This window comes from Monopterus albus, unplaced genomic scaffold, assembly GCF_001952655.1.
Source record: "Monopterus albus unplaced genomic scaffold, M_albus_1.0 scaffold127.1, whole genome shotgun sequence".
Lineage (NCBI taxonomy): Eukaryota > Metazoa > Chordata > Actinopteri > Synbranchiformes > Synbranchidae > Monopterus > Monopterus albus.
The window spans coordinates 3,647,844-3,657,870 of NW_018128007.1; the positions used below are offsets into that span (position 1 = coordinate 3,647,844).

At 40.8% G+C, this 10,027-nt stretch overlaps 1 protein-coding gene across 1 annotated transcript in view; it reads right to left on the reverse strand.

The window, feature by feature from the left end:
• The window catches only part of LOC109967365 (DENN domain-containing protein 3-like), a 17,301-nt gene extending 8,751 nt beyond the window's left edge, over window positions 1-8,550 (reverse strand). The window contains exons 1-20 of the mRNA XM_020612872.1: window positions 8,434-8,550; window positions 6,187-6,302; window positions 5,475-5,658; window positions 5,223-5,312; window positions 4,982-5,097; window positions 4,656-4,780; window positions 4,250-4,361; window positions 3,969-4,088; window positions 3,774-3,872; window positions 3,416-3,535; window positions 3,104-3,219; window positions 2,766-2,921; window positions 2,590-2,686; window positions 2,151-2,254; window positions 1,814-1,995; window positions 1,526-1,682; window positions 1,179-1,374; window positions 874-1,042; window positions 372-637; window positions 105-275 (exon numbers count right to left, since the gene is read on the reverse strand). Of these exons, the coding sequence (XP_020468528.1) occupies window positions 105-275; window positions 372-637; window positions 874-1,042; window positions 1,179-1,374; window positions 1,526-1,682; window positions 1,814-1,995; window positions 2,151-2,254; window positions 2,590-2,686; window positions 2,766-2,921; window positions 3,104-3,219; window positions 3,416-3,535; window positions 3,774-3,872; window positions 3,969-4,088; window positions 4,250-4,361; window positions 4,656-4,780; window positions 4,982-5,097; window positions 5,223-5,312; window positions 5,475-5,658; window positions 6,187-6,267 (2,661 nt within the window). The 5' untranslated portion in view covers window positions 6,268-6,302; window positions 8,434-8,550. The remainder of the gene's footprint in view (window positions 1-104; window positions 276-371; window positions 638-873; window positions 1,043-1,178; window positions 1,375-1,525; window positions 1,683-1,813; window positions 1,996-2,150; window positions 2,255-2,589; window positions 2,687-2,765; window positions 2,922-3,103; window positions 3,220-3,415; window positions 3,536-3,773; window positions 3,873-3,968; window positions 4,089-4,249; window positions 4,362-4,655; window positions 4,781-4,981; window positions 5,098-5,222; window positions 5,313-5,474; window positions 5,659-6,186; window positions 6,303-8,433) is intronic.
• Window positions 8,551-10,027: the final 1,477 nt, after the last annotated feature.

Below are 10,027 nucleotides of genomic sequence, written 5' to 3' on the forward strand. Positions count from 1 at the left end.
ACTCTGTGTATTACATTACTACACTGCAACCTCTCCTGGACAATATTGTAGTTTGTCATGCTCAATATGATGTCGAACCCAGTGCACAGCAGACTTTGTTGTACCTTGTGTTGATCGGCCATCTTGCGTCCAGCCCACATTTCTTTGACCACAAGGTTCCACAGTTCAGTCTCTGCCTTCAGGTTGGCCTCAAACACCTCAGGCCTGCTGGAGGTCTGGATACAAAGGGAAGGTATACGAACAAGAAGAAACGGAGCTGTGGCGATCTTCACGGCCTGCACAGAGATGGGGGGGGAGTTCAGGCTTAGCTAACAGGATTTAGAGAAAATATTTTAGCCAACAAAAGGGATAAAAGGAAAGAAAAAGACGACCTGTATGTCTCTGAACTTTGTGATTTCCAGGTAGCCCAGTCGTCCCTCAGTAAGCAAGAACAAACGTTTCTGTGTCATGGCAATTTTACCAACACCATGGGAAGTCTTAACACAGGATGACAACTTGAAGACACACTCGTTATTGTCAAGGTGGTCTATGACCTCTGAAGGCAGGTTGAAGTTGACATCGTGGGCTTCAGCCTCTGTGTCCTTCCACAAGGTGTAGAAGTCTTTGAAGAGTTCAGGGTCCACCACCGTCAGCCGGCCTTAGCCACAGAGAGAGAGGTACGTGTAGCATGCATGCAGTCAGGTGCAGGCACGCGCACAAACACATACCGTACACAATTACAATTACATACTGTGGCAAAAACTAACAAAAACATAAACCTCCACATGATTAAGCTGGTTCTATATTCAGTCTCTGGTATTCCTCATGTGTTACAAAATAACCATGAGGGAAACATGAAACATAAAATATCAATAATAAAAAGTTCTATTTTACCATCAGTGAGCGCATCAAACAAACAGTGTATGGTCGCCACATCCTTAACGATCCCACACTCCTGGACGCAACGCACAAACTTGTCCTGGCACAAAGACTCTTTGGGAAGCTCAAACTTCTTCACATGGTTGTCAATCTGCACCGATGGCTTCTCAGTCTCTGTCTTTACCTAACAGACAAGACAACATGAGGGCAATCATGAATAATTAAGATGCTGAGTCACATGCACACTGCATATCAAAACTGAGCTTTCCCTCCAACCACCACTTCTGCAAGATGGCAATGATAAATGTCGTCTGACTGACCTTGAGGACGAGTCTCTTTAGTTCAGGTCGCATGTCGGCCTGCTGTATCTCGTCTTGGCGCAATGAATCCACAAGCCACGTGACCAGCTGAGTAGGGAAGATGGCGGTGTCTGTTTTGTAGAGGTTCTGGAAATCACTCAGAGCATCCAGCCGCCGTGAACACAGTGTGTTGATGAAACCACGCAAGTAGTAAAATCTTCAGAGAAAATATCTTATTCAAGTTTCAAGTCCATAGAGTCAGCAACAGCACTAGCTAAGTATTTATTGAGTGGATAAAGAAGATCAACGTGAAGAGGAAGGAATTGGGGAAACAAAGGAAAGTGAACAAAACTGTGACCGTGGAATACCTGGCCAACAGAGCAGAGTTCTCATTTTGGGCAGAGAAGATAGCCTTGCCAAGGTGCTGGGTGAGCTCACTGTAGTAGCTTTGGACAGAGTGGAAGGACAAAGACACTGGGAAGTCTGGGAGTCTAAACATGTGTACGGGCTTAGGAGGACTTCTCACTGTTAGAGAACAGAGTGGAAAATGGGGGAAGGAGAGGACAAGAAGAAGAAGGGAGGTTTCATCACATCCTCAAATATGAAGGCTTGTGTCTCCATGTATACAACATAAAAATCTTTTTCTCCAGTCTCACAAGGTTCAGATGTGACGGTGCTACTCAGCGGTGAGCTTTGTTGGACAGTGATAGTTCGGTGGTCTCTCAAGTTAGGAAGGCTCATCCCCATTCTTTTATTCGGCCTTGTCTCAGGGATGTCGCTCTTTCTCCAGGCTTGAATATCCTTCATGGTGGATCTGGGTAGGACTTTAACCTTCATCCTAGAGAATGCATGAGAGAAATAGTACATTTATATAGTATTTTAACAGCACAAAAAGTAAAGAACATCTAAGAAACAAATTAAAGAGAGGATTAGTGGGGGGGGGTTCACTAGTTTGCCACAGCTTGACATCATTACATAGATTTAACATCTTACTTCTTCATCTCAGAACGACTGCTGTGTTCCATGCGAGCATAATTGTCCATTTTCCTGTTCAGACGATCCTTGAGGAAGGAATGGAAGATGTGCGTCTCCAACACCTACAACACAGTCATAATAATTAGTAAGCACTCAGAGCTGCACTTAATGTCTGCCAACACACCAACCAGCATTTAAAACTGCCACTGAGCATAAATTGTTGCTATGGAACAATTTCACATGAATGTAATATGTAGGAAAGTGAGTGACAGGTGTTTTTTTACATTTATAAGTACATTGAAAGGTCTGGAAAGAGCTGGGACTGTTTGTGTTTACTGGAAATATTTTCTAGTCTGCTGTAGTGCGGGGCTCCATGAACAAAGAGGACAATCTGATGATGAATAATGAAACCCAAGTGAGCAAAAACATCTCCAAATAAGGTTAATATTTACTGTACCTTCTTGTAAAACAGTTGTTCGGCTGGCTCTCTGGTTTTCAGGAACTCTTTACCATTAAACACTCGATGTTCATAGTTCAAATGACTGCTAACATCCCTGTTAAATACATGTGTATATTAACAAAAACTATTTGATTAGATCTCATCCCATCACTGCTGGTTACAACACACAGAACCTGAATATGTTGAAGACAAGCTCCAGTGCAATCCTCTGGATGCTGTGGTTGAGGTTGTGTTGCCACATTCTCCTCTGTGTCCGCTGCTCATTGATGTCAGTGCAGCTCGCATGGTGCCAATGATCCAAGTCAAAATGTATCTGCAGCGACTGACACCTGCAAAATGTACTCAGATTGTACAAACCAGTAGTGGCTATGTCTCCTAATCTTGTGCCTAGTTTGAGAGAAGCTTATCATCCAAAAAGCTCTACAGTGCATTTACACTTCAGCTAATCTGTATATGTACCTAGTTGTGTTTTATATACTGCAATTTAGTAGGTAGTTGGTACAGGGTGTACCTCTGTAAGAAGCAGTGTGCAGCAGATGGAGGAATGCCTGGTAGGTCAACAGTATCAGAAGAAGAAGTGGAGACACTTCCATTATCAATGTTGATTAGGATCAGATCATTTGTTTCCTGGACAAAAGAGTATCAAAATTAAAAACACCTGTCTCATTTGTCTGTTTTTTTCCTTTGTCTATATAGTAAAATTATTAACATAAACTAGAAACCAAAGAACAAATGACCTAAAAATCAACACAAAACAATATTTGACAAACAACAGTAGATTCATATTCCATTTCTATTTTAGTTTGGAAGGTTATGTACCCACAGCAGCAATCTCTGTCAGATGGCTGAGGTGGCAGCCCATGAGGAATGCAGTCGGAGCCATGAGAAAGTCCAGCATGCCTCTGGCCAGAACAGGAACATAAGGGTGCTGCCATGACAGAGGCTGGCATAAAAGTAAGGGAGGAACAAAGATGAGTAGATTTACAGTGGGTGAAGACTACTGCATAAAAGTGACACTGCCTCATTCAAAATTAATTAGCATATTAAAGGAATATAATGTTTACAGTATTATGCTATAACTTTTTTTCACAATTTGCATTCAGTCTCAGGAGTTAATTTCAATATATACCCAGATACACCACTGTGCCCTTCACAGATGTGGAGACACATTTTGAACTAACCTTCAGAAAAAGTAAGAAAATCTCTGCCATCAGTGTGAGTCTGGCCCAGTCTGCAGAAAATAACACCACCTGCTGTTCCTGCAGGAGACAAGACATCACCTGCACAGGGACAGGATGAAGGCCAATCAGAGAAGGAGACATAAAAGTTAATGTGAGCCACCTCCTGCTTCACTATGGAACAGGTGTGTTCAGTACCTGCAGTAGCTGCTGTGGCCTGAAGCAGAGGAAAGGAAGGTGGAGGTCTAAATCTACAGCTGGTTGGTCTTTGTCTTCTCCGGATGGTAATACGATGGTCAGAGGATCTAATGTAAACATCTGGAAAACACAGAACATTACTGCTAGCGCTGTTTGTCAGTAGATGAGGATGCAGTGAAAATAAATGTTCTGTAAATTATTGGCTATAGATCTGAATCTAGTGTAATAGAATGCGTCTAAACAAAGTCTGTAAACACACACACACACACACACACACACACCAAATGTAGGTGTCCAGGAGGTGGGACGGGCACAAGTGTCAGTTTGGCTGCAAACTCCTTCACTCTCTCCTCCATGTCTGATAAATGGCAGGTTCTCAGCTGGATTAACAGACTTAACAAAGACACAAGGAGAATGATCTCTTAACACACTGATCAGTGCATAACTGTCACTTTGTAGGATAAAGTACAAGACAAATGACTCTTTACAGGCAATCTTAAAATACCAGTGAAGCAATATTTCAGGTAAAACTGGATTTAGCCTTTTGATAAATGCATCTTAGTACTCATTCATAAAAGAAATGTGTCTAAACAGAACATGAACAAACTAACTTTGATTTGTTTTGCAGTGTAAAGCAAATCCAATTTAAAACAGCCAAGCGGTTTGGTTTAGTTCACTGTCTCTCACCATGACAGGCAGTCTCTGAGCACAGTGAAGTAAGGATACTTGGATATGACACAGAAACTGTAGGCAGAGAAATGTTTAGAAAACTTGGAGGATCCAGTTCCATTCTGGTAGAAAGATGTCCCTTCCTGTAAAAACACAAGAAAGACAATTCCAAAAGTGACTTTCTGTCATTTAAGGCCTAGTTAGTTTTATAGCACACTGTGGCCATCTTATTTGTTGACACATGCTAGAGGCACATTTGGTCTGAAATCTGGTTGTAGCAGTACAACACAATTTGTGCTTGGAGTAGGTGTTGTGTGTAAAGTATTATATGCAGCACTGTGTACCACTATTGGTCGGTAACACTGCATTACTGCTCCATGGGTCTTGTTCCCAAAGACATCCGTGAAAACCAGGAAGTGGAACTGTGCTTCTCTCCATTCACTGGTTACATGGAGCCCACCTGGTAAAAAGAGAAAAGATACGTCAGCATGATATGTTATAGTTACAAGATGTCAAGTCTGTGCACTGCATGTAGTGCTTGCAGAAGATATTATGTCACAAAACTCAAAGCAGAAGACCAAATACCAGGGAAGCAGAGTTGAGGTAAAGCCATGAGGTCAATGTCATTAGGTACAGTGACATCTTCACTTCCTCCTTTTCCTACTGCTTCTCCACCTGCAAAGATACCAGTGGCTAAAACATTATATAACAAAACTGTACCATTCTCACACTGATGGCAGAGAATTTAAAAGTTTCATACAGAACACGAGATGTTTGTGGCTACGCAGATGTTCCATAACTGAAAACAAACTAAGACCGCAGTTATATGTCACAGACCTTGGCATGCAGCAGCTGAAAGAGGATGTTCCCCCTTCTTCCTGATAAAAGAGCGCCGTTTCTTCCAGTGTGACCTCATTGCTTCACCATCAGGTTCTGGTCTATGAACAAAGGGAGGTGCCAGGACATGCAGTATTTCCGGCTCCAATAGGAGGTCCTCTGGAGTTCCATTATTGCTGATGGCCTGAGTGGAGGATAGGAAGATAAGGACCAAGAAGACCTCTAGGCTTATTATAATTAGATTTGATACATGTTATATTAATGAAACGGCCGGTATTCCACATATTCTTTGTACTGCACATTCCCATGCCTCGGTTTTAAAAGAGGTGGAACACATATATGATTTTGAAATGATTAACTGATCTTGAAACAATGTGGCTTTTTAGCCTCTTTAGCATCAGGACATTAGCATGACAATATGTCAGTCTACTGGTGTCTAATACAGTAAAGTTTTTTATATGAAAATATGTAGATAATATTCAGCTTTTTCTTTTTAATAAAACAGGAATCACAAAAAACCCCTCACAAATCATGACAATATTAGCAAAACTAAAGTGATTTTCATGACATAAAAATCATGATCCTTTGTATTGCAGGATGATGGCCCAAAAAACTGAAAGGGGCTGCAAATAAAAGTGATGACAGTATTACCACAACCGGTTTTCAGTATACATAAGTCACACGTCTTGTAAGTATGACAGGAAGCAAATACCTGGCAAACCTCCTGGAGTTTGTCACGAGACGCTCCTACCACCACACAGGCTTCCAGGAGAGCAGGCAGATGGTCTGTCATCACTACTTCAGCCCAGGGACCAACTCAGACAATCACTGAAAGCCATAGAGAGGAAACAGAGAGAGACAAAGGTTTACATTAAGAGACACGCATATAAAGAGGAAAACAAACACTTTACATTTACTTTGGCTTGTTTGTTCAGACAGTTGTTACATTTAGAGTAGATACTTTATTGATCCCACAGTGGGGAAATTTCTGTGTTACAGCAGCAATAGAGAACAGCCAACATAACACCATAAGAACAGAGACCACCATAAGAACTGACACATAAGAACACAACTTCATAAAAACACGGAAAAGAACACAACGAGGACACAGCTGCTGTAACTTGCTGCCACTCCGTGCAGCGCATGTGTACATAGTAACTGTTAGGTATTTTCTTAGTTAGATAGATATTGATTAGAGATCTGTTGTATTAGAAAATGTTAGTGTAGACAGGATGTCTAGCTCAGGCTGTTAAATGCTTAGTTCATTGTCATGAGCTTGCTGCAGGCTGCATGTGGGTCTTCATGTTTTGACTACTGCTCTGGTCAGCTGCATAGCTGGCATATCAGGTGACGTCACGGTTTGACGTGGCCTGTGTAGGATGGGGCTAGCCCAACGAAGTGATTAAATTGTATAGAGATCTTGGGTTCAGGGTCTTTCTTCTTCCGGGCTGCCTGCGCGCAGCTTTGGGGGTGGAAGATGCCTGGACGTGTAATGTTAATTCTTGCCTGTGACCCTTTGAATAAACCAGCACGGTTATATTTTTTTATATACTCAAGTGGTCCGCTTCGTCTCACTGAGTTCCTGGTTTGAAAGAACCGGACGTGGCTTTATAATAGAATAGAGCCTTTATAACAAAGAACACTTAGTCTTAAAATAAAAAGTTACATAAAGGCAACAAAGCATTAGAACGATATACACAAGTAGCGTCATCAGAACATTACATTATACACAGCACAAATAAGCAAATCAAAGGCACCTAAAAACAGGGCAAAGCAGCACTGGAGAGAATCAGGAACAGCAGTAGAGACTAAACAACATTTCTCTCAGGGTGTAGAATTACAATATCCCCACAGAACCAGAAGCGAAGTTGATTTTATTACATCAGAGATTACACAGTACAGCATCAATATTTCCCATATTTCTTCTTGCAGCACAACATAATGTAACTCAGGATATATGAAGTAACTCTACAGTGAACCGGTCTTCAAACTTCTCTCCATGGCAGAGGTTCATATGCCAACTTACAATAATTTAATAAATTTAACTATAAAACAATTAGGAAACTTCCCTTATTGTTCTTACAATAAATTCAAAATTACCCAACACCCATTACTGTTAAGTTTTATTCTTTGATTGCATTACAATTTCTGCATTTATCTATTGTATGCACTGTGCCAGGCTATTTACTGTGTGTATCTGCCTTTATAACATATAACACAGTATTGTTCCCTACATATCAGTTTATTTTTTTATTGGGTTCCTAGAAATCCATGTGACTGAAAACCCACTGATTCACTGCTTTAAACTGTGGGGAAATTGCTGACATAAAATAAGATGTTGCTGCCTATAATCCACTCTTTCTTCACAGCTGAGCCACCACAGTGAGGAGCCAACATGTTTAATCACATTTCCCATGCAACAGACGGTTTGATCTCAGCTTGGGAAACTAGGCTGGTGTGTGTGTGTGTGTGTGTGTATAGGACGGACACATTCACACAAAACAGACCTGAAACTGAGCCACAACGCATGGGCCACCTTAAAAACACTTTCACATTTAACTGAGGTCATGAAAAAAAGCTGCAGCTCCTTTCTAGAAAAATCGTTAAACCAAATGATCCAGTGAGTGTTCAGGTAAGACCTCCGTCACACCAGGATCCCAACAAGCAGCAGCTTGCATGTGCAACAAAGTAACATTCTGTAGTTCTGTTTCCGCCCACAGACCTACATGGTCTATGCAGAACAAAAGGTTTAGTAAATAATTTAGAGTTTGGCAAAGTTTTCCAAATTAGTTTGTATTTTAAAACTGTTTTATTGCAGCTGTTTCATGTGACTGCGTCATGCAAGAAGGTGCATACCGTCAAACTCCACACCTGAAACACGACTCTGCTATTAAAGTAAGACACACACGCACAAGTCAATAAATAAGTTATCAATAAGTGTCTCTTTCAGGTCACTCACCTCCTCACAGACTTCCGTGCGCTCCACATTCATTTCACTATGACATTATCGATGACGCCGGAGCTCAACTCGACAAAGTTCAGCAATGCAAAATGAAACACAATCGTCCCAGCTCCCACGTTTGCTTCCTGTTTGTCTGTGTGGAAACACAGTCTTGCGCACTTATGATTTGAGGAAGCACGATTCAGTATAGCGGAATACTAAGAGAGACGACAAGACTTTGTATGGAGTCATATCTGTTCATTATTAGGCTCTGTATTAATGAATAATTTCTAAAGAGTCATTTTGAAAACCAGTGAAAACTCAATTGACTAAAACACTGAGCCGTGTTTTCAAATGAGAGTAGGTATTAACTGCTTTCTACATCTCAACACATACTGTACAGTTGTAATATCTCTAACAAAAATTATTGAAGCCATGTGACGTTTATTAAATATTTAAACTGGTGACATATCAGATGAAAGCATAAGATCTAGATGATCTAATTTCATTTTCGGTTAAGGAGATACTTGTGTGAGTACAAAGACCACTTCAAATAACTTTTATGGCAGAGTATTGTCGTGGCAAGAGTGTGATACCTACTAAATTAATTCAGACAAACCATTACAATTCAAATGATCATTTAATATTACAATTATTCTGAATAGAGTAGTATTTAAACAGATAATCTTGTAGTTAGGGAACAGAGAACAGATGTCAGTGAACAGAGACTCTCCTCTTGCAATGGAATAGATAAAGCCTAAGAAGATTGTTAAAGCACCAGTCAGTCAGGTCATTTGTTGCAGTCCCGAGTCAGCGTCTTCCCCAGCCGGCTGGGACCCCCAAAAGGTACATGGTCTACTGCAGCGTGGTGGTCCCCCTCTCTCTCCCAGGCTCACTCCTTTTATCCGCAGCCTCCCTTATGCTGTTGCGTCTATTTCTGAACCTAGCTTCCCGTCTCCAGTTTCGGGAGACAACACCCTGGGATGTACTTCGAAAACAGGAAACATCTTGTTCCTGACCACTTACATAAACCCATGGTCCAACTCACATGTACTTAATGAACCCATAACCACTCAGCTCAAATAAGTACAAATAATGTCTATATGTGAAGTACATACTGTTCTATTGCATAGTTCTTCTGGAATCTGATTTATTTTTTTTAGCCACCACAGTCCCCCCTTCCGTAGTTTTTAAACTATGGAACTTCAGAGCTCAGGATAGGGAAAATCAAAATATGACCATGTTGGCCTGAGACTTTAACGCCTCTAAACTCTAACAGCTGTAGTTAAGCACTGGCCTCTTCCTACAGCTAAAATTAAATCTAAAATAATTTCCGTATTACAAAACTAACAACTCCCCGATAAACCTTTAACCTTAACAGAGTCTTCCTCACATACCCTAATGAAACCCAACTTAAACAACTCAGTCAGTCAAGTCTCTAACATCTCACACCTTTGCAGAGTCAGTAGTAATTAACTATGGTGAACAAATCAACTGTATAAAATAACACATAACTTCCCATTCATAACAGTCAGACAAATGAACAAACATGAACATAAAAGTAAACAGAAATAAACAAAAATAAACAACCAGCATGAGATAACTGTTCCCC